At 35.3% G+C, this 26,048-nt stretch overlaps 1 protein-coding gene across 1 annotated transcript; it reads right to left on the bottom strand.

The window, feature by feature from the left end:
* On the bottom strand, nt 1-23,719 carry LOC109829999 (regulatory-associated protein of TOR 2-like). Its single transcript, XM_020397128.1, is given in 25 exon segments — nt 1-876; nt 1,143-1,227; nt 2,473-2,558; nt 3,380-3,481; nt 3,580-3,725; nt 3,830-3,954; nt 5,340-5,463; nt 5,567-5,893; nt 6,073-6,696; nt 11,242-11,428; nt 11,522-11,875; nt 12,053-12,163; nt 12,270-12,353; nt 12,950-13,051; nt 13,209-13,287; nt 13,365-13,509; nt 14,303-14,457; nt 17,965-18,122; nt 19,393-19,509; nt 19,597-19,755; nt 19,840-19,922; nt 20,800-20,902; nt 23,073-23,128; nt 23,131-23,202; nt 23,245-23,719. Coding segments are annotated over 25 exon segments (4,062 nt in total). The 5' UTR covers nt 23,384-23,719; the 3' UTR covers nt 1-537.

Here is a 26,048-nt window from a genome sequence, read left to right as displayed (position 1 = left end):
GACGTTAAATCGCCCATAATCCATTTTATACATCCATAACCAGCATTAAGTTAACTACTTTGCTGAAGAGTTCACACAAAAATACAAGATTAAACATCAGGATGATAATTAGCCAAGAATTTCTCGGATACAAGATAACTTACTTCTCATTTAGGCAGAACTTTAAAAATTGTGTGTGGGGGTGGGGGTGGTGGGGGGGGGATTAAAAAAATAGGCACTTTTACAAATTGATCTAAAGAAAATAAAAAACTATTCACAGCTTTTGCCTCGGTATCAAGATTATTTGTGAGAGCCTCTGATGGTAGCGCAGGAATTCCTGACGATATTTGACATTCCGCAGGGGAGGCTAACGAATATTGTAACATACAAGTTTGATATGAAGACCAGACGTCTAGATGTCCATCTCATGACACAATATGGGGCTGTTGCAGTAAACTATTGCCCATCTGTTCTTGGTCCCGCAGCCATGGCCGTTGGGACTGAGAATTATCAACATAGCTCTTCATCCCGAGATGATGTTCCTCATGTAATTAATGTTTACCTCGCTTGGTAACTGTCATCAGCATAGATGGACACACAAGCATCAGCAGCACCAGCAGCGAGTAGTAGTCTGTATGGGTGGAAACTGAGGCTTCTGGCGGAACCAATTTTTTGACCCATGAATGTAGGATGATACTTAATGATGCTCAGTGGTGTCCCCTCTAAGCTGAAGACTTCGACAATTTGGTTGTCTGATCCACTTGCAAAGACTGGGGCATGACGGTGAATAGCCAATGCTGTCAGAGAGCCCCTATGGGCATGAATAGTGAGATATGCTTTGGCAGGATTTCTTATATCGAGGAACTGTATATCTCCAGCTTGGGAGGCACTCACAATCTGCATTTCGATAAGATAAATGTAACACACAGACTTCTTTTTCATGAATTGGAAAGGACATAGAAACGTCTGAAAATCAAAAGAAATGTCTCAGAAAACAAACTATTGACCTTCTCAAATTATATATAGAAACCTTAATGATAGCTTAATATATACATTGTCACACTTATTATATTTTTCTGCTGTATGAATTCTCCTATGTGGAAAGCTATATTAAGTGCTCTTGAACGTGTCCGTTTGTAAGGAGAAATGCTACACATTGTTACCTTTCTTTGATCAATGCCAGGCTGAAAGCCTATCCCAACAACCTTCTCCACTCTCTGATTATGCAATCTTGTTGAACAAACAGGCCTGCAAAACCATTTGCAGACAACAAAAAAAATCTGTAAAAATCTTTGAAGGTTAAACTACAAAAGAAGGCAAGGCGTCAGTACCTTTCCCGATAAAATGTGTCCCAATAAAATGTATATAGCAAATTTTCACGAATATCAGAAAGGGTTTTTTTCCCTAGAAACCTTGTAACACCCCCAAATAAAAAAAATAAAAAAGAAAGAAAGGGAATAGTCCCGCATCAGAAGATGACGGGGAATTTGAAGTGCTTAGAAGGTAATCCAAAGGAGTCAAGAGCAACGAAGTGCTAGCACTTTTTGGCAGTGGATTTAGCCGAACTACGACTTGCTTTTAGTGAGTCCCATGGTTTACTTTACGTCAACAGACTCGCAGGCCCAGGGCGTGCGAAATGATATCAGACCAATTAGTCAGCCGGAAGTGTAGAACTAAGTGTTATGCAGGACTAAGTGCTACACCGCATGAGTGCAGTGGGAGCCACATCTAAAATCTAAAACCCGTATGAGACATCTCTAGAATCCATATCATCTGGCAGTGATACTAGGGCGGACTAATTATCATGTTACGATGATGACATCACCTTTGTAAGGTGGCATCATTGTAATACCAAAAATAAAAACAGAGAGAATAGTCCCAAATCGAAATATGATGGGGAAGATGGTAGGGAATTTGAAGTGTTTACAAGGTAATCCAAAGGACACAAGGGCAACAAGTGCTAGCACTTTTTAGCAGTGACTTTAACCAAATAACGAGTTGCTCTCAGTGGGTCTTATGGTTTACTTCATGCCAACGGGCTCATAGGCTCAGGTGTAACAAACCAGCTTAAACATAGGGTAATTATACGGAAAACACCTTTCAATTTTAATTTTTATATAAAACCACCTTTAAATGGGTTTTTTGTTGCAATCAACCACCTCCCAATTAAATTTCACTAAAATACCAATAATAAGATTAAAAAAATCAAGTTCAAAATACGTGAGTTGCATTCTAACAAGACCTAAACACTAAAAAAGACACGTCATGTGCCTTGAATGTGAGTTTTTTAAGGGTGATTTTGGATTTTTACTAAAAATTTCGACTTTGTGGTGGTTGATTGCAACAAAAATTCACTTTAAAGGTGGTTCATGTATAAATTGAGTCTGAAATGTGATTTCCATATAATTACCTTATTTCTAAGGTAGCTTCTAGGAAGGAAAAAAACCCTATCAGAAAAAACTTATAATCTTCTAGAAAATATCAGAAACTTACAGATCAGGAGTGCGAACATCATAGATTCTGACAGACCCATCCACAAAGCCAGCTGCAAACTGACCCCAATTAACTTGTGAAGCAGACTACAAAACGGAACAGTATCAGAAACAACGATTATAAACTAACAAGATGACAACTTACAATATAAAATAAACATAAAAAGTACAGTATGAAAAAAACTGAACGAATCAAGACCAATTCTTATGCCAAACACATTTTCTAATCAATTGTTGCACGAGTGTATCAAGGCTTTACACGAGGAATGCGCCAGCAGTTCAAAATTAAGAGAGAGCATTTACTTTACCTTTGTCACAAAATAGAGAAGTTTGGTCCCAGAAGTATGGAAACAAAGCTGGACCCAGAAATTGACTTTAAAACTTCATAATGGCTGGATTGTAACCCAACAAAAAAGAAAAAAAAAAGATTTTTGAGGTTCGTTCAAATGATGAGCAATTGAAAAAACTTTAAGAACTTTATTAAGTTATAAATGTGATCCATGTTGGTATTTGGTATGTCAAAGGCAAATGGTCCTGCATCTTGAAACAGACCGAGACTAAATACTGTTCATTATTAGATGGAATAATACAGCAAGTTCATGGCTCTATGCACATGAACGGTACCGTTTATTTTGGGATAACTTTTAGTTTAATATGAAACATATCTAATTGACATGTGGAAGCCAATTCATTGCAGTGGATCAGCCGATGAATACCCAGAAATACATTTTTCACATATTGAAAGATAAGAACTTCAAAATCAGCAGCTGAAAAAAATAGATACAAAAAATTATTTTATACCAAAATGTTATACAATTACTGATCTTAAATAATAACAAATAGCAGGACATATTTATTCACTAGTAAATGGATATATAGATATGTAAGCAGCAGCAGAAAAAACTAACCAAAGCTGATATGCCACTGTCAGAAGAAGATGGTATGGAACAAACATTCTGCTCTTTATCTAGATCCCAAACCAGGATAGACGGCACATCGCCAGAAGCATACTGTAATATAACACAGAAAATATGCAGGGATAAGTACCAAAACAAGTACAAGGTAATGGGAACACAAAAAATGATTAAACAAGTATAAGGAACACTACCAAATAACCAGATTGCTGCTGCCAGTCAACAACTGCATCCAACCTTCGAACACCAAGTCTATGACCTGGAGTTGATAAAAATGCTGTCACAAGTTTCTGTCTACCCCTCTGGGTATAATCCTTCCAAATCCGAACATTCCCATCACCTGCATTTAGAATGCATTTTTGGCCATTCTAAAAGATTACCAAAAAAAGTTTCCTATACCTGACAAAAATGTCTATAAATTGGAGAGAAAGAAATAAAACTTACTTGAAGCAACTAGAAGCAAACTATCATCAAGCTCATTGACAAGGCAGAGCCTGAATATTCCTCTATCAGATAAATTATGGTTATTGAATGTGTTCAATGAGTTTGCTTCCTCATAATTCCATACCCTACACAGTAAATGTCATATATTAGCAATGACTATGACAGCTAGTTCACTTTACACTGCAGTCAAAATTGTGTGATAAAGTGGGAAACTGAAAAACTGTTCATTTTACTGGTTAGCATGTTTGATGACTACGAACAACCAACCATCGGCCTTGATCACAATATTCTACCCAGTGCATGGATTGGTGCTTAGTAGAAATCATTTGATTAATCACCATATTATTTTCAAATTATAACCAGCACAAACAAAACCGCTACTGGTTGGGAAAAAAAACAAAGCTAAACAACGAAACCACCTTCGAAATAGAGTTGTTTTCCCCCCAAAGAAACCACCTTGAAAATAAGGCAACAATGTGAACACCACCTCTAAAGCTTCATTAATACAGAAACTGCTTCAAGGGGGTTTTGGCAGCAATCAATTACCTTGACTAAGTTTCCGGTGAATTTTCGATTGAAATCCTGTAAGTGTTTTATTCTCATATTCCAACATCTGTTTCCATTCTCCATTAACCCTATATTTTTTCCCATCTCAGTAAACTAAGCCTTCAGTTTCTTATTGTTAGCCAGAAGAATACTCAACATTTAAAGGTCTAAGTAGTTGATTGCTATCGGAACTCCTTTAAAGGTGGTTTTCATAGTGGCGCCCTATTTCAAAGGTGATTTCTACAGAAAGAAGGGGGGGGGCGGAGGATACTTTGCAGTAGAGATAACCAACTTCACATATTAAAGCATTTAAAAGATGTAAACCCAACTTCACACACCAAACCATTTGAAATACATGCATCTAGTATAGTGGTATTATATGGTCCAACGTTACAGAGCAGGGTCAGAACCCTTGAAAGTGCATATTCTGTGATTGATCAAATCCTTCTCACTATTCCACTCAAAAAATAGCATTTAGAAGATCCTTGCTAAGCAGTAAATCTTTAACCAATACTTAGTTATATTTTGACGATGCAGTTGGCATAAGACAAAACAATAAGGTAAATAAGCAACTGATATGGGTACATACATCAATAGTATAATTCCCGAAAAACACAATTCAAGAGTTCTTACGTTAAAATATTATGCTAATGAATTGCAGTTTTAAAGCCCTTCCAGTAAATCAAATCCCATGAATTACCATGATGTTAGTTGCCCATATTTTCTTAAAATATATCCATATACCACAATTTTGAAAATTAAGTTCAGCATCAAAAAAATTAATCACAAACCATACAGCTAACAAACCAAATGACCATTACTAGTAAATGGCATTTATTTAAAAGAAAATCATGCATGTTTTGGGTTATATCCCAAGAATTAAAACATAGTAGTTGTCAAAAACATGATATCCTAGAAATTCTATAAGACCAAGAATAATGTTGAAGTATATATCTCCAGTCACCTGATTCTTTCGTTTGCATCAGCAGCAACAACAATAGGTGAAAAGGGCAACAGTAATGCCGCCTTAGTACCCGTTTCAAATTTGGTATCCCAGATAGCAATTTGATTATTAAGCTTGCTTACAGCTGCAACTCATAGAGATAAAATAATCATACAGACTAGTTAACAGTATGATCAGAGAAAAATACTTTGTAAACAGAGAAAGTAGTGTGATTATGATCCGCTCACAACAGTGTTGGCACTTGGCAATACGATCTAATGCAATTCTCTCCCGATCTTCTCTTCCAGCGATGATTTCTTCATTATCATCAGCTGCCGTAAGAAGTGGCCTTGAAAAATGACCACAACTCCAGTTGTACATAGTTGATTGTGGGAGTAAACTTTCAGAAGCCCCTGATGATCCAACAGAACTTAAGAGTGGATCAGCTAATCCTGATTCTGGGGAATTTAATATGTTTGGCCTGAACTCTAGGGAACAAACACGTCGTAACCCTGTTAGGTAATTCTGTCTTGGGGGGCTAACAGGAGGTGTTCTAAATGTCAATGGTAGATGACCTGCATAATAAAGTAACATAATAAGAACAAAAATTAAAGAAACAAATTTCTGCAGTATTGTAGAAAGGACAGATTTGTCATGACTTAGGATGTACATAACAAAGGGCATGCATCAAGGAACACTAGCTAAACATTAAAAAATTTAGAAAAAAAATCTGACCACAAGACAAAGCAATTACCAGCATTCATATCAAACCATGACGACGAGCGTGCCGACCCAGCAAGGCTAGAGGGTGCAGATGGAGCTGAATGTTCTCCTTGGTAAGTATTTCCTCTAGACTTTGCTGTCCTGGAAACAACTTGTTCAATACCAATTATAGACAGAGTGCTCCTGCCAAGCTTTGCAACTCGAGGAGATGGATCTTTTGCTAAAGTGAACATGGCTAGAACACATTGTGAATACAATGCATTGTCAAGAGACATGAATCTATTAGAATAACTGATGACTCCATTGCTCGTGTTTTCTTTTACTGACATGCCGGACTCTGAATGTTGGAAGGAATCATCTGATACTGGCGAACCATGCATGATCCCAGCAGCTGCAAGTGGACTGATTGTGGAAATCCTTCCATCTTGGGTGGTGGCCATGCTGTCACTACCAATTCTCATCACAGGCCCAATTTGGGAGGAAAGTGAGCTTCCTGGATGCATATACTGGCCAGAGCTGGCACCACCAGTTCTTGGACTGTTAATATTCGCCAATGATGGTAATGACTTCAACATAGAGTTTGGTTCAGGCTTCCAGTATGCAGCAGCAACTGACTTCAAGTGCTTGTTATGGCCAAAGGCAAAGCGGGCAAGAGCTGTCAAAGAATATACAGTCTCATTCTCAAACCAAATTAAACCATCGAAATAAAGCATTACACCATATGCAGCTCTTCATGACCTAACAGATAAGCAAATGGAGGGATACAAGGATAGTTTATGATCAGTTTATATCATATGTCTGCCATAAGATTCTCAGTAGAAACAGCTTCAAGAAAAGAGAGCTTATTGGAGAGCTATGTAAGATTGCCATTCAGAAATTGTCATAGGTAAGTATGCAAAGAGCATATAATTTGGATAATAGAACTTACAGAAAACATGTCACTAACACCCCCACACCCCCAAACAAACCCCCCCCCCCAAAAAAAAAAAAAAAAAAAAAAAAAAAAAAAAAAAAAAAAAAAACAAAGACAGAAACAAAAAAAAACACAAACAAAAAAGTCATTTAAACATGTGATTCCCTGCAATTCGGGTAGTTCAAGGTTTTTTTTAATAAAAGATTCCCTCTATCCCCTTTACCTCACTTTGTTCTAAAATATTTTAAAATACTAATAATATTCCTTTATATTCTATTTGGAAATTAATCTTGACATGAGATACCAAGTTCTGTTTCTGAATCAGATCTGCAAAAAAAGGAACACAATTTCACAATAAAGATGGAAAGACTTGGACCAAAGGAAGATGATTTTATATGAAGGCAGATAGATTTGTAAAATAGGTATATAGTCTTATAACAATTTAGACAGACATGTCAAGGGAAAAGATAATTTTATATTAAGATAGACAACTTTACATTGAACGTAGATAGACCTGTATCAAAGGAAGATGATATCATACCAAGGCAGATAGAGTAGTAACAAAGCTAGACAGTTTTACAGAAAAGATAGATAGACTTACATGAAACAAACGGATGGCTTATATTAAAGTAGAAAGATTTGTTTACCTTTTAGTTTAATTTGTCTACTTCTCAAATAATTCTCACATGTTTATTTTAATCTGTCTACTTTTCAGTAAGGGTTAATTGCGGATAAACTCCCTGTACTATCCCCCACTTGCAGATAGACCCCCTATAGTTCTAAATTGTGAAGATAGACCCCTGAGTGAATTTTTTCACTGTTAGAAGAGAAGGAAAAAAAGGTTTTATAAAGATGTATAGACCCCCAATAGCTAATATTTTTTACACTTAAAGAGGGTCAAAAAAAGTTCACCGGGGAGGTCTTCCACACTTGGGCCAATACTACAGGGCTTCTATCTGCAATTAACTCTTTCAGTAAATTTCCATCTGTCTACTTTCTCAATTAATTTGTCCAGAACACTAAATATAATGGCCCAAGACCTCGAAGAAGGGGGGAATAACTAATTTACTTTTATTATCTACTTATAATACAATTTTCATTGCATGTTTTCCTATTAAGTAGTTTCTTTTTTGTGTTTGGTTCTGAATAGGACCAGATTAGGGTGTTACATATATTGAAGAAGCAAGCAACTACTAAATTACTGTTTTAAATATCCCTGATATAGTTAATATGTTGGCTGATATATCCTTTTATATGGTTTGCCGCAATCCTTTACCGCTTTTTTCTTTTTTGCATTTTTAGGATATATCCCTGGCCAATATATTAGCTAATATCATTGTTTTAAATATCCTCAATGTTGCTGATATATCAGCCGATATCGGTATTATCAATGCACGATGAGGGGTGCAAAGTTTCTTTACGTGTACATGCGCAAGGCGCAATGCCTAGGCCCGAGTTAAGCGAGACGCTTATCGCACATAATTTTTCAAGATAGATAATCAAGCATGAAAGAACGTGTTTATGAATATTCACATAAATAGTATGTCAAAATAGATAATATCTACTACCAAATAACAAAATGAGGTCTTAATTCATTATGCTAACACAGTAACACACCCAACATAGTAGTAAAATTCATAATTTTCCAAACTAAAAATCAAATCAAGACTAATTTAAAGAAAAACTAAATAGTAAACGAGAATGAGTTAGGGTCCTCAATCAGTCTAGTAAAATAGAGTAATGAGTTTATTATTCATTTTGAGGTATGGATTATTCGATATAAAGACCCTATTAAAATGTTAAAGAAAAAAATAAATGAATGTCCTGCATGCGTCCTGTGCAAAAAGTGTGTTACCTGCACGGTGCAAAGAGGCGCTACCGCATTAGATGCGGGGCGCTTCACCACCGCCTCACATCGTAGGTCGCAAGAGTCACAATGAGCTACGTGCCTTTGAAAACACTGACTGATATATCTCTTTATAAGGCTTGCCGCAAAAAAGATATATCTTAATATCCTTTAAATTTTTTGGTAATTTTTAGGCAATATATCGCCGACATGGCCGATATGTTGGCCAATATGTTCTTTTATTTCGATGTTGTAAAACAATATAGTTCTCTAAATTTTCTTTAATTTTTTTAATCGTAAATTCCAGTCATGAAGCTTTTTAGCATATTCTAGTAGCTTTTTTCACTAATCAAGTTTCTACTATCCTTAACATACATTATTCACATTTTTGCATGCTTATATCTCATTAAGTATGTTTAAATTATATTTTTGGACAGTATATTATATATGTAAATCATCCAATATAACACTGACATTTACTACATATATCCAATTCTAATATTTTCCTAGTATTTGCAATCCGATATAAATTTTAGCCGTCCGATGTTTCCCCGGTATCCGGTATATAAAGTCATGGCTAATATGTTGATCGATATATCCTTTTACATGGCTTGTCACAAAATAATATAGTTCTGTAAATTTTTTTTAATATTATTCAGCAAAAGTTCCAGCTTTATGAAGTTTTTTTAGCAAACTCTAGTAGATTCTTTTAGCTCAATAAGTTTTTACAATTAGTTAGTAATCCTAAACACATATTATTTACATTTTTGTATGCTTAGATCTCATTAAGTATGTTTAGATTACATTTTATGTCATTATATTATATATGTTTTATCCACATCATTCAATATGACACTCCGATATTTACTACATATCCCCGATATTTCCTTGATATCCTCAAATCCGATATGAATTGTCTGTCCAATACTACCCCGATATCCCATATACTTTGATTGTCATATTCCTTAATTTCAGATCTTTGTATATGCATCTATCTGCATCTATACACCATATATAAATATGCAATACATGAAAAACTATGAAAACGACCCATTGATCACTTCTCCAAGTGTTAGTGACTAAATATTAATTTGTCAACAGATATGCCCTCCTCCATATGTATCATTCAAGGTCACATACGACTAATGGGTGACCCTTAGAAGGGGTTCAAGGTCACATACGACTAATGGGTGACCCTTAGAAGGGGCTCAACCCATTGGCTACATGCTTAAAAATGCAAATGGACTGAAAAAAATTCTGAACATAGACCAGAGAGTCAGGACGGAATTTACATAACTACACTATAGGATCAGTTTGCAACATAAAGGGCAGCTCTTATAGTAACATATTATATTGCTCTAATCAAAATGAACTTGTAACAAATAGTAAAGTAGTATTATGAAAACACATAAAATCAATACAAAATAAACAACAAAGCCATTATCTTAAATGTTTGGGGTCAACTACATGAATCATATTCTTCCATTACGTTCTATTATGGGTCATCTCATTTGTTAAGTTAACCATAACCATATCGTTCGTAATTGCCTTCAACCAAATACTTCTAGGTCTACCTCTAGATCTCTTTGCTTCATTAACTATAATATTATCACTTCTCCTAACCAGTGTACTAAGAGGTTTACGTTGTACATGGCCATACCATCTTAATTGATTCTCTCTCATTTTATTCTCAATAGAAGCAACCTCTAATTTATTATACATGTATTCATTTATTATCCTATCTTTTATTGTAGACCCACAAGACCATCTCAACATTCTCATTTCTGCTACACTCATTTTTTTATACATGTTTTTTTAATTGCCCAACATTCTGATCCATAAAGCATTGTTGGTCTTATAACTGTTTATAGAATTTTTTTTCTTAAGTCTAACAGGTATTCTACGGTCACACAAAACTCCCGAAACACTTCTCCATTTTGATCATCCGGATTTGATTCGACTGACAACACCATCCTCAATCTCACGATCATGCCAAATGATTGATCCTAAATAGCGAAATCGATTGCTTTTAGATTTTTTTTGGCCATCAGTATGTACTGTAGGCTCTTTTCTCTTTCTAGTTTTACTAAAAATGCATTCCATGTATTCTGTTTTTGTTCTACTAATTCTAAAACCTTTAGTTTCAAGAGCTTGCCTCCACCTTTCTACTTTAAAAATTATACATGTTTTAGTCTCCTCAACTAATACTATATCATCAGCAAATAACATACACCATGGCACTTCATCATGAATATATCTAGTAAGTGTTCTATAACTACAGCAAAAAGATAAGGACTTAAAGCTATCCTTTGATGTAAACGTATGGTTATTGGAAATAATTTAGTCTCTCCTTCATTAGTTCCCACTTTAATTGTTACACTATCATACATAACTTCAATCACATCAATACAAAATAAAATAGTACAGAATAATAAACATACCGACTGTGACCTCTGCTCTAACCAGAGGACTACCATCTACAACAACTAGGAGAAGACTCCTAACGATGTTCAGTTCAGCCCTTGTCTTTTCATCGTCATCATAATCATCATCAACACTATGTCCATCTCTAAAGTCTGATCCAACTTCAAGGAGGGTCCCCAGGGCAAAAACTGCAGAAGCTCTAACCTGACATAAGAGAGAAGTGCATTAGTCTAGATACAAAATAAGTATGCAACTGGACATTCTATTAGATTTTAAGGAGAAAATAATATTTCCCACCTCAGGTTGTGGTTCTGACAGTAGAGGTGCACATATGGAAGGTGCATCTAACTGCAAGCCAATTAGCTGTGCTTCTGGGTAGTCTTCCCACAGCTTTCCAAGACAGAGACAAAGCCATTGAAGAAGCAAGGGTTCAGTCTGTGCTTCATGAGGACTTGCGAGTTGCAGATGTCTCAAGCACACATGAATTAGACTCTCCTTAGTGCATGCTTCTTGCCCTCGCCGGTGTCCATCAACAATAACTGCTAAAACAAAAGCAGCCATTGCGCGCTGCTCGGGGTAAGCATCCATGCTGTCAAGAAATTTGATGAAATATACATGGCCTCCATCCTTTACAAGATCAACCTGACAAGACTAAAATCCAAGGAAATAAACAAAGGAAAAGACTATTAAGATGGTTATATAAGAAAGTAATACATAAAACCTGTTTTCCTAAAATACTGCCAGCAAGTGATATTCCTAACATAAGAAGAAAATTGTGCAATATTGTTGATTCAAAGTAAAAATGGGTAAATTTGGCACCAAAGATACCTTATCAAGGGCAAGTATCTTGGTCCATATGAACACAAGAATTTGCCGTAACTCGATCACAGTTGTTTGTAGCAGCTTGAGCACATATGGGAATATTCCAACAGACAAGGCCTAGGATTCACAATGTGAATGTGGAGAAAGGCTAACTCAAATTTCAAAATTATTACTCAAGTAAAGGGAAGAAAACAGGGTAACAATGCACAAATACTCAAAATACCAGGTCCACAGCCCAGGATCCCATATCAAGGAATCTGCCAAGAAGTACTAGTGCACGAAATCGATGTGATTGGCTAAGCAAAACCTAGAATCATCGAGTAATCAGCAACAAAGCATAAAAGAGTAATAAAAATAAAATGCATAATTCCAACAGTACTAGACTTGAAACCGACAGAACAAACTACAAATTGCGTGGTAAAAAACGAATGAAGTACAATCGTAGATAATTACCTGTTAGCTAGCCAAAATTCATTTTGGGTTCTCTATTTACTAAGACATTGGCCAATAGTTAACTATAGCACTACAGAAAATAAGGAAGAAAATCTTAGACGATCACTTTCGAAATAAGGAATTAACCATCATCCGTCTACTAACAAACTCAAATCAAACATCTTTAAAAAGAAGGGATATGGGCTCTTGAAACTAAAATCAACAAGAATATATAAATTACAAGGTCAAAGGTTTATTTCTCTTTCAATGAGCCTTGGAAGCAGTAGGAAGGAGGAAAAAATAAGTGGAAACTCCAGAAAATATGTTAACTAAGCAACCATGCTAACTGACAGAAATCCCCGTGAGATGAGATTGTTAATAGACACATTGTTGAAAAGGAGAAAACAAATAAGCAAGAACCTGTTTGTTTGCATGGAAGATAAACATTAAGTCACAAAACAAGTTCCTCACTTGGAGTACAATTGGCAACTGCTCCGGTGGCTTCTTATGTTCAGAACCATGATCTAGCCACACTTCAAATGCTGTCAATTGTTCTGTAAAAAAGGGGCTTGGCTGAAAAAAAAAATATTTGAACTTAGATCAAAATGAACAGGAGAAAGAAAAAAATAAGACAAATGCTCATTGGTGATTCGTGACAAAGGTCAAGTAACGGTATATCACGTATATGAGAAATGCAGTATACTGTTTCACCAATACAAGAAAAAGTAACCTGAAATTCCATATCTGGATCAGAAATCAGTTGTGGGAGCTTAGAAAGACAGATCTCAGCAGCCATGTCCCATGCATCCCTGTAATGAGTAATAGTTGAGGGCAAAAAATAAGAATATGTGAGAGAAATCAAGATAAATATTCTACAAATACATACCACATGTGGTGTTGATGGGTCGATGGTAATAATGGATAAGATATTGGGGAACAATTTGCAGTTCTCATAATTCGTTCAGCAAGTAGAAAATTACGGAAAAGGCTAACAACAAGTAGATCTTGTCTAAACAACTTTTGGAAAAGATCTGCACATTGTCAGTTTCCACATCAGCACAAAGCTAAACCCACTACAGAAAATAGCATGTACTAGTGGAAAATTCTACTAAGGGCCTGTTTGGTTATTTCCCAAAAAACCGAAAAATGGAAATGAAAAGCAAGAAATCTCAAAAAGTACAATTTCACACATTTCCATCCCTAAAACTCACCCACAATATCTAACAAAATATTATTTTTATTCAACAACTCATCCACCACATCTAATAAAATATTATTTTCATCCAACAACTCATCCATCACATCCACCACATCCAATAAAATATTATTTTCATCAACAACATCACTCAACTCATCTCATCTCATATTTAAAAATCACCCACATCATCCAATAAGATTGTGACAACTCATCTCATCTCATTAACATTCTATTTCTTTGTTTTCATCCCAAAAAGTTGTGAAAATGCTTTTCTTAATCTTGGATCACATCACCCAATAATACAATGACAGCTCATCTCATCTCATCTATTTTCTTATTTTTAAGAAAGAACCAAACAAACTTTTTTAAGAAATTGGTTTCTTATAATTCATTTCCTTATTTTTTTTCGCCAACCAAACAACATCAAAACAAGTTTTCTTAAAAAATCGCTCACATCATCCTATAATAAGGTGACAACTCATCTCCATTTCTTTGACTTCTTCTTTTTTTTAGCAATCCAAACACTCCCAAAACAATTCTTTGATTTAATAGTTTTCCATTTCTTTGATTTCCCCTTTTTTTGGGGCAAACAAACAGGCCCTAACAATCAAAGTAAACTAGGATACCATGAGGAAGGACATTCCAAGCAATCGTATCAGTTACGGCGGTAAAAATCCAGTTCAGTTCCCCCATAAGTGTTTTACGATCATTTTGGCGCCCAGGAATTTTATCTATAAGAGAATGATCTAGGACATAATGAAGCAAGGACCGTGAACAAAACCTGAAAAAGGGATAAGAAAGAACTGTTAAAAAATTAAAGAATAGATGGCTATTAGAAGAAGCATGCATTGTAAAAAAGTAAGTACCTTAAACCTAAAGTATTTAGGACAATTCTCAAACAAAAACGTGGTGTGTCCGACGCAGCAGGACACAAGACTCGTGCCCTTCGTATCTGACACTACAAATTTGTATGTTGTTGACTATTATATTACCCCTTTTAACAAAAGCTGATTGTTGTACGGGAATCGTTTTGCTAAATTTTTCTCTGACATGATCAAATATACATATATTCAGACAAAAAAACAGAGACACACACACACACACACACACACACACATATATATATATATATATATATATATATATATATATATATATATATAGAGAGAGAGAGAGAGAGAGAGAGAGAGAGTCGTGTCTGCGTCCATGTGTCCTGATATTGGACATGTGCCCAACACATACATTCCATGTCCATGCCTGAACATGATGTGTGTATGTCTACTAATCATAGATTTACACAATATTCCAGAAAGGACATTATTGGCACCACTTAAACGAACAGAGTTCAAATAGTTATATAAGAGTCTGATTTGAAGAAATTCTAAAAATACTAAGAATATTATTGCTGACAACACTATATACAATGTAGATAAACCATGTGATGTGCACTTGTTGCTTTTCTACTGATCCTTGTATACAAAACTAAACTCTCTTAAAAGAATCTCATTTGGTAAATCCCAATGCCTCAAATACCATAAATGGCTTCATTCCCTTCCTAAAGAATCTCAACAGTGGATCCCTATATCTGAACCCCACAATGGTCTCAATGTCAACTGATGTCCATTCTTTACAGCATCATTTAATATACTTGATAACTTCTCTCTTCAAGGACCTTATAATACTTCAGCAAGTAAAGCATGTAATAGCCATAGTTTCACAGTATGTGATACATTACGGTACGTGGTATGAATTCAGGTACGCAATTTGCCACTTAGAAAATTTGGATTCGACAGTAGTAGCTTGCTTTGATACGCAAGTACGGTCCATGGTACATTGTAAAATATTTTTTGGTCCGCTTATAGTTTTCCTATGTATATAGTAGAACTAGAAACTAGAAAGCTAAGTGTGCATTTTAATATTTTTCCCATACATAATATTTGAATACGTCTTTTTTATGGAGTTCGCTCTTTTTTCTGTTTTTCTTTTCACATAGTTCATATTGGCATCATAGCTTCATTTCATGCTTTATTAACATAGGTATTTAGTTATAGTAAAATTATTGACTAATATGTTCTATTGTGCGTCTCCCATCACTCGATTGCGCACATTGCATTACGTCTTGCTCATGTGCACTTGAAGGGCCCTTGCGCCCCGTGTATTTGTAAGCAGTATGCTTATTTTGGGGAAGCAATTCGTGTATCAGAGGGGATGGTTCGCAAATGTACCGAGAACTGGTTCAAAGGAACTGTATGATGATTCGAAGGGGGATCCAGGGAATCACGCAACTATGTGTAATACTGAAGCAACCATTAAGGCAAGGTGTGCCAATGGGAAGTCAAACTTCTGTATTTTTTTTTAGATATATGAAAACAAATGCACAAATGTTAAGTTTTAACAAAATTCTCACAGAAGAATTAAATTCGTAAGAAATATACATCATTCAACAACTTGGACATGCAATACAATGAGATCTGATAACATCTATTGATTATGATAATTGTATACAAAATCCATTATATAACCCGTTTTGTAACTTAACAATACCCTCTTGTTAGGTAACACACTCATTTAACATTGAAACTGTTTAACACAAAAAACACGTTATATTGTGTTAAATGTGTGTTACGTTATATAACCAGTCAACATGGGGTTTTTAGGTTAAAGTGCATCTCTGATTAGCACGCATTAATGCATATTCACCGTTCAAATCATTTAAACCCTACCCCTTTTAGTCCTGATCACCCTATTCTCTTTTTGCGAATATGCGATCTCTTCGCCTCCTCACCTTAGCTCTTTGCCTCCTCTGAAACTCCTGCAACTATCGGTAGCTTCTGTGACTTCGATGAGGTAAATTTTTTTATTTTTCAGTTATGTATCCAGCATCTCAATTTATATCATTTAAATAAATAGTCATTCTAAAATTATCTTCCAAATTCTAATGTTTTATATTGCCAATTTACCATAAATCATATCAAACTTGTTGCTTCATTTCTTTACCCTTCAACATAATTTTTTTAATATTTGCCACAAAATTACAGTATCGAGATTAATTCATGAGTTAATTGTGCTTGTTAGATAATTACTTTCAGTTATTACTTGATTTTGATTAGATTTTAACTTTCAGTTAAAACTAAAGTTTGTGAAATTAAGTTTACTCGCAATCTCTATGTATGAAAATTTTCTTATTATGGTTACAAAATCATGTTTAGTTTGGTTAATGTAATGAACTTGATTAGGAATTAGAATATTTTTGAGAAATTAAGAACTCAAGAGTTAGAAGTGTTTAGAATTGTTTTTATTACCTTAAACTTGACGACGTTAACGTATTTGATCATTTCATGATACTTTTTGGAATGGTTATTAGTCATATATGACTAACTTTTGTTAAGAAATTATGATACTATATTTTTTATATTTGATAATTGTGATGTTATGTTTGAAAAGTTTGATAATTCTAAGTATAAAAGTCATTATGAATTGTTTGTATTTATAAAATATCTAAATAATTAATAAATAATATAACAAATGTTATCCCTTAGGACCCTTACACTTTTTTGAGTTTTTTTCCTTAACCCTCAACATGACGCCAAACGTTATGTAATTCATTTTTGTTATTTTCAACATTGATTCTGATCTAGAATAAAGTCCAACGATAGATATAATTAAAGTTAGTTTGCAGTTATATATCTAGAGGAACAATTTACGAGCAGCTATTATCAACAAAGAAATTTTGACAGAAGTAAATTTTTCTAATTTTTGAAGGAAAATACCATAAATGATAATACAAGCAACAGTAAAGAGCCCACGTGCTCAGACAAAAGAGTGTTAAGTGTGCACTTAAAGTTATAATAAAATAGTTCAAGAGTTATTCAGAGGAAAGATGTGTTTTAAAGTAATTTTGCGTTAACATTTTGAGAAACAATAACTACAAGCAGCTATTATCAACTAAGACAATTTGGGTACTGTAGATTTTTCTAATTTCTGAAGGAAGAATATCTTAAGTGATATTATAAGCAGCAGTAAAGAGATCACATGCTCAGACAAAAAAGTGTAAAATGTACATCTAAAGTCATAAGATAGCTCCAGAGATACGGCTATGAACTGGAGATATTCTTTCTTCCAGAGATGCCTAAATACAAATATGAGAGAATTGAATGGTAAAAAATTTAATTTAGCAGAAACATCTGTAAGAAACAATAGCCATGTGATTAGGTAAAAAATTTGGAGATCATAACAAGTGAACACAAGCATATATATTATAATAAGACAAAAGGCACAAAAAACTGACCACTGTAGTGCCATCTTAATTGGTGTAGTGAGACAGGAAGTAAACACATCAGCTGGAAAATCTGAACTTTGTGGGAGAGTCTCATGTGCTTCACAGGAAGCAAGCAGAATACAGTCTTTTGACAAAGCAGATTCCCCGGAAGAGTCCCATTCTTGTCGCTAGAAAGAAATAATTTAGCATAGAAAACCAAGAAGCAACTATCATGTTTCTAAGCTAAGGCTATTCCAAAACTGAAAGGGAAAAAAACAGAGATAACTGCTATAAGGGTAAATTGTATCAGTCTCTCCCACGCACACACGCGCGCGGACACACACACACACACCCCCAAAAAAAAAAACACCACCATCACCACAAGGCTTCTATTTGTTGCATACTAGTGTGCACCCCGTGCAAAGCACGGCCCTTTTTTATTTGCGCTACAGTAATTCTTTTTTAAATGCTACAGTAATTTTTTATAAGTGATGCAGTTTTTATAAAATGCCACGTTATTCTGTTTTGTTCTACAGTGATATTGCTGCAGTAAGTTGTTGTGTTATTTACTGTAGCTTCATTTACTGTAGCTTTATTTTATTTACTGTAGCATAAATAGCGAAACTTCGGATCCTCCTATAAGTATAGAGGAGTAGATATCACTCAAGACAAATTACATGTGCATTTAGGACGAAATTGTCTCTTACGTATTTCATTTATCGTTTTGGTATCCACGATATGGATTTATTAAAGCAAAAATTATTTTTTTTCTTTCGTATATTATAGTGTACAACATAATACATGCAAATATAGATTATATATTCCCACTTCTCTCTCATTTTCTAGTTCATTAAATTTTATTTGTTTTCTAATATTCACAAATTTACTTATTTGGTTTCTCTTTTAGTTCCATTTAAAATGTTATTGGAAAGGGCAGAACTGTCTTTTTAAGTTTTCATTTAACAAGAATTAATATTGGGGAAAGTGATAAGAGTTTGGCAGAATAAATGTCACTCTTTAAAACCTCGAAAGGTAGGGACGGAACCACAAATTTTTTCTTATGGGGGCACACATAAAACTATAAAAGTATACATATAAATTAATAACTTTTATAATATAAATTCTACCAATAGAAACAAATATCTCACTTATATAACTTTTACCTGTCATTTTCATATGAATACATGATCAATTTTATTTTCATCACAAAAACTACAAAATACTACTAGGTTGCAACCATATTTTCTTCACAATTGTTCTCTATTTGGTCTCATTGTTTGTAGATTGAGGGCACCCATTAAAATTCTATGGGGACACCATGCAGATTTGTATATCTTTTAGTAAAAAATTTAAAATTTTCATGGGGGCAAGTGCCTCCACAAGTCCACACATAAATCCGTCCTTGGGAGGTATAAATGCAATTTACCCTTTGATATAATAGATGTACAGCTATTGTACCTCTATAAATGTATTAACAATCATCCCAGCAGCCGAACAGTCAAAAACATATATTGATGGTGTCTTCAACCAAGAATCAAGATCGCTAATGGGTAATGGTATATATTGTGTGTAACTCTGCAACAAGATTCAGGAATTAAAACAATAAACAACTAGTATGATATTTTAATGTTATTACACGGAGTTCACATACAGAGGGAGAACCTTGTTGAAAACCCAAATTTCACCATTAGTTGTAGGCTTAGGTACTCCATGACCATTGTAATGAAATAAGACTCTCTCTGATCTAGCATTTTTGCGGCAGTTAGTACAAAGCTTCTTCACTTCCTCAACAGTAGGATCAAGTTGAAGTTTGTAACGAGCCTGTTGTACATTAGACAGAAAACTATTAAATTTATTAGAAGTTTTTTTTCCAGTGATACTCAAATAGCAAAGATTTGTAGTTACTCGGGGCTGCCACCGTTCATATTGAGCATGCAATGTTTTCCCAATAGTCTCAAGAGCCTTTGATGCAGCCATAGAATATGGATCTGACACACCCAAAAAGAAAACTAAAATTATCCATCAATCAGAGATGAGACTGATACTTATCGACTGCCTTCATGTTTGTTATATGGTATCGATTAGTTCAAGTCGTAGAGTATTCTACATGTGTCATTTTCTTAAATTTCTTTATAGGTTTGATGCTATTTGATCAAATATTAATTATGTTTTCTATGCTATCCTTTGTCTTCAAAGGTCCTGTTACCCAGATCATTTGTGAGTGGATGCCAATCCAGCTAATGATGACAGAAGGCAACTGATTATTGGGAAAACATTACCAGATCAAACCAATTAATGCCCAGTCATAAAAGATTGTAAAGGAAAAACGAAGATCACCAGCAGCCAGGGGATCTTCTTTCAAATATGCTTGCGCAATGCGTGTATTTCTATCCCTTTTTAAGTCTGTGTGCACCATGCATGATATGTGTCACTTAATATCACAAAAGAATCTAATGAATACTTAAACAAATATTGACGAAGTTATCCAATGATTTAACATTTGTGGCTGATTCTTAAAATTTTAAAAGCCCTGTAAACTTTTTAAGATGAATGAAGCTTCCGGATAACAAAATAAACGTCATGCCTCACAATAAGGTATTCAAGTTTACATAACATTGTTTAATTTGTAAGCAAGTTTTGCGAGATTTACAGAATTCTTAGGTATTATGAGGAAGGTACTTGAGGTTTTATTAGGATGTGAAAGTCAATGTCAAAGTTTTAAAGGAAACAGATTGTCAAGTAGGGCCGACTTTCATAACTTCAGAAAAGAATTGGCATTATTACTGCATCTGTTGATAAAAATATCAACATATAAATGAATCAATAGTGAGAAGATGAGGAAACAGCAGCATATATTACATTTACCTATCCAGCACTCCATTCTGGCACAAGGAGAAATTTTTATTACATCAGATGGATCAACGCCAATGTTTAAACATAATACAAGCGCCACACATCCGGTTTTCATCTGCAATAGAAAACTTGTAGTCAACCCAATGTAACATTTCATGCTAATTCTCTAACATGATAGATTTGAACTAGGCCCAGAGTGAAACTAAAAGATCAAAGAGAAAGGTTAAAAATGCATTACAAACAATAAAGAGGTTTGCAGAATAATACGTTCACAGTAGACCAAATTATCTCTTCAAAGCCGTCGACAGGAAGCTCTCTGACTTTCTTATCACAATTTATTCAACAAGTAATACTGCAACTAATTGAGGTTGCACAAGGGATCAAAGAAAACCCTTGAAAAGCTTGACAACAGTACACTTGATTAAGAGGTTAGACATGAAAGCGGTTGCCAAGAAACAAAAGGGTAATCGGTGAAATTAACACATGACTGAAGAATTAAGAAGCTTTTGCTAGGTAAAACTATTAAAGCAGTTGCTTCAAGTTGCCTACGAATGGATTTGATGACAGAGGATGATGAATTGATGATAAACTGTGAATTCAACTGTTCAAAACAGTAAATTGACGAAAAGGTACTCACTATACCTTAAGTATGCTCACTATAAGCCAAAATGAATCTTGGTTGGGTAGAAGACAAGTAGGTAAATTATAATGAAGTATGTATCTTGTTGGATCGTTATAGTTTCTCTTAGACTTTGAGGTTAATAGGTGTCTGCACCAAAAGCTTATATGTTTACACAAATACAACTATGGGCATCAATATTAGAAATCTAGCATTAAGCTATTATTTACTTCAGTGTTAACCAGTTGAACTATATCAATTTTAATATCCAGCATTAACTCACGCATATACACACACATGTGCGTGCGCTTGAAAAGGTTATGATTACGGACTAAAATATGAAAAGGTGTCTGCACCAGGAACTTAGTCATTAACTCATTTATTTCACTAATACTAACACCATAACTTGTTATTTCATTAGTAGTGCATGCAAATAACGGTAAGTTTAGAGATGGAAAGAGCTCTTGCAGAAGAATAAAACTATCCTTAGCAATCATGGCTTTCAAATTCAGTACATGTACCTAGACTCATATTGCCAGGATTTGACATGCACCAATTCACTTCGGATAATATCAAATATATATATAATATCCATACATATCTGTCATATTAATTCTCCCATCAAGAATTATCACACACAAATCCTACCTTTCATGCCTTTACATGTTTGTCATAGTACTTTTCCTTTCTAAACATTATATGTATATGGACCTTAGCAAGTGAAGATAGCAGGGTACAGATATAGATACAATATGTCAACAGTATCAAGTGGGACACAACAAATGCACTATGATACATCTCACTGTTTAATGTTAGTTCAGTTTGTACAAAAATATATATCGTTCAACTCAGAATTATAGGCAATTACCGTGCTGAATAGTTCTTCTAATCAACTCAGGGAACTAATTTTGGAAGGGAAAAAACCAGCTGGAAAGGCATACATCATTTCGTTCCTGTAGAGCAATAATAGGATAACCAGTACATTTTACAAACTCCCCAAAGGAAGCTCTTTTAAGGGGTTTCTTTTTTTTCTTTTTTCTTTTTTTTTTCTCTTTTCACGTCTAGCTCCAGTGAGCATGCCTTTTAAAAGTGATAAGGCAGTAATAATCATAACTTTAATCACCCATAATTAGGCAACCTGAAGCGAAGCCAGACCGAATAGCTTTTTATCCTTCGTTACTAGAAACAACAGGCACAACCATGGTATTAGTTCAAGTTCATCAGTAATGATGAACACGCTTTAATGTTTTTGGTTTTTCCCTGCATCGTTGCTTCAATTTTATAATAATGAAGAATATAACTTACTGTTCGGATTCTCCAACCAATAATAATGCAGATTTTGGCTAACATATTTTTGCTTTTGCAGAAGCCATTCACAAGTTAAATAACCGAATTTGATTACAACTCTACTAACCTTCTCAGTCCTATGATCCATAATGAACTCAATAAACTACTCTCAAACAAAAGCTTGGCCTAATTGAACGTTAGGATGCCCTCGGTGTGCAGAAACTCTTACAGACCGACTAAATACCATTTCTTCCTTCCTTCCTTGTACCATCTCTATTCTCCATTAGAGATCACCAGTGCAAATAGTGAAAATAGCTCATAATCAGCATAATAAAGTAACAAATGTTAGCCATGATATAAGTGCAAAACTTGAAATTACCCGGTCTTTCGGCCGCCATTTCGACACCGGTCCACTCTCAGCAGGCCCAGCGGCACGCTCTCCTCGAACCCATCATGCCGAAAGTCGCCAGAGACCACAGTCTGCGGCAAGTAAACAACACTACTCGTCGCTGTCACACCGCAGGCTCCGAATCAACAGCCAGCGCAGCAGCGCGCCGCCTCCGAATCCCTTCTCGGCCCGGAATCTCTATCCTCTCTCATATTATAGTCATCTACATGACTCATCACGATTGTAGTCGTCGATGAAGAATGAGAGAATAGAGGGGCAGCCATCAGATCCCCTAACGGCATTCAATTAAAACCCTAACCAAACCCCGGCCTCACCACCATCAGAACCAGTCCAATACCCCAATCCAAGCCCCAACCCTAGACAAGCTCTTGGATTGTGCTCCCCTCGAGGCCCTAATCGACGAAGCCGCTGGACCAGCGGCGCATAGAGATTCGGCCGAGGAACGAAAGGCAATCCAGCTCCGCAAACCCTAAAAGATACTATATTTGGAAACTGTAGAACCTTGAGAGAGAGAGAGGAATTAGGGTTTCGAGAGAGTAGGCGGAGGAGAGGGGAAGATGGATAGAAACTCCTCTCCTCTTCTCAGAGAGGGAGTGCGTGAGAACATCTCCAGCTCTACCACTCTCCAAATTAGAATATTTTATGAATATTTTAATTTGAAAAGTAAAATTAATAATGTTAGATATAGTTTACATTAATAATTATATTTTAATAATTTATTTAGAAAAAAAATAATAACATTAGAAATTATGTGTCGACGAGAACTTTAAAATGAACACAATATTAATAATGCAATACAACATATTAAAAAAATCTGAAATAACAGTGATAAAGCATACATCGATAGAGCAGGAAAGAAAACATAAACATCTAATACAACATACCATAGGTCGCAAACATAAAATATAATAACAGACAATTAAAATTCCAGCAGGTCATTATAGTTATAATTACCGGTGCCATCCCGATCTCTTGATAAACCTCCATATTCATTTCTTCCTACAAAACTAGCTTCTCCCGCAAACTTAGAAAATCCTCCTTGATCTCCAGAGGGACATCCATATTCGTTTTCTCCTCCTACAGCTCCTCTAAGAAGCTCAAAAAATCCTTTTGGCTCTCTCGAGGAAAATCCATAGTCGAATGATAGAGCTCTATATTCCTTTCTATTAATAATTTCTTGTTTTTTTTGTTGATAGTAAGCACGTTCACTTTGCTCGGCGATCTTACTTAGATCAATCAACATAATTTGTCTATCATCGCTTTCACGCTAAAGAGCTAATTGTTGGTCACGCTGTTCTACTTTAATTTTATTTTTTTCATTTTCAAGTTTTGTTATCATCAATCACTCTATTTTTTCCCAGCTCATTTCACATTTAGCATCTATCTCTTGCATACTCTTAATAATTCCCTCCTCAAAACTAAACTCCATCGACTTTTTTCTCTTTGTCTTCTCCTTCTTTCTTCCAACAGGGCGACTTGCTGGGCTGTCCGTGGGAGATTGGGCATCACTCATGTTCATAAAACTTTCACTCTCCATATTGAGATTCACAACGTCCTCGAACATGTGCCTGAGACTGGGTCTTGAGATCCATAAAACCTTCTCCTTCTTTCTTTTGCTTTCAACACTGGGAGAATGAACTAGCTGAGCAAGAGGAGCGAGATGAAGTCTTGAAGAAAATATTGGCTCATCGTCTTCAAGAGAGCAGAAAACGAAAACGTAAAGGATCGATTCCCGGCCATTTGGTGATCAATCGTGAAAGAGAAAAAGGTAACTCTCGACTTTGGCACGATTATTTTTCTGAGAAACCCACATATGGGGATGCTTTTTTTCGCAGAAGGTTTCGATGTCAACGAGATCTATTTATTCGCATTGTCAACAGAGTAAAAGAGCACGACAACTACTTTGTGCAGAAGATAGATGGTCTTGGTGTATTAGGATTATTTACTTTATAAAAAGTAATAGCAGCGCACCGCATGTTGGCGTACGAAACTTTGGCGGATAGTACGACAAATATATTAGGATTGGTGAGTCAACCGTAATCCAATGCTTGAAGAGGTTTTGTCGAGCAATTACAGAGGTGTTCGTAAATGAATATTTGAGGTATCCCACTGCGGTTGACATTGCACGGTTGCTAAGTAAAGGCGAAGAGCGCGAATTTTCGAGAATATTGGGCAGTTTAGACTGCATGCATTGGAAATGGAAAACTGTCCAACGGCTTAGGCAGGACAGTACTCGGGACGTCACGGAGGTCCAACAATGATTCCCGAGGCAGTAGCCTCATATGACTTATGGATATGACATGTTTTTTTTTTTTGGATTACCAAGATCTAACAATGATATTAACTTACTACAATCTTCAAATTTGTTTGATCAACTAGCACAAGGTATTTTCCCTCCTGGTAATTATAGTATTTTAGGAAAGAATTATGATACAGGTTATTACTTGGCCGATGGGATATACCCCAAACGGCCTACTCTTGTACAAACAATATTCCAACTATAAGAGCCTACGAGGCAACTCTTTGCTGCTATGCAAGAAGGATATTGAAAAGATGTAGAGCAGACTTTTGGTGTTCTTCAATCACGATTTGTCATTATCAAGGGACCATCACGTTCTTGGGACAAGTGGGGACTACACGACATAATGATTGCTTGTATTATACAACATAACATGTCTGTGGAGGATGAACGTGATGCAGAACCAGAGATTATGGTTCACGACGAATCTTCAAGATCTGAAGAGATGGAGATTGATGATGCCGAATGATTCCAATGATTCCTTGATCGACATAGGAAGATTCAAGATAGGGAAGCTCATTTTATGCTTCGAAACGCGCTAATTGAACATTTATGGCAGAGGCATGACAACGAAGGAATGCAATTTAAACATTGTAATTTATGCTTGTATTTTCTTATGAGGCAAGTTTTTATGCTTCGAAACGCGC

Source organism: Asparagus officinalis, chromosome 2 (genome assembly GCF_001876935.1).
Source record: "Asparagus officinalis chromosome 2, Aspof.V1, whole genome shotgun sequence".
In the NCBI taxonomy this organism is placed as follows: Eukaryota; Viridiplantae; Streptophyta; class Magnoliopsida; order Asparagales; family Asparagaceae; genus Asparagus; species Asparagus officinalis.
The sequence above is the reverse complement of the archived record's forward strand: the minus strand, read 5'-3'. Positions and strand labels throughout refer to the sequence as shown.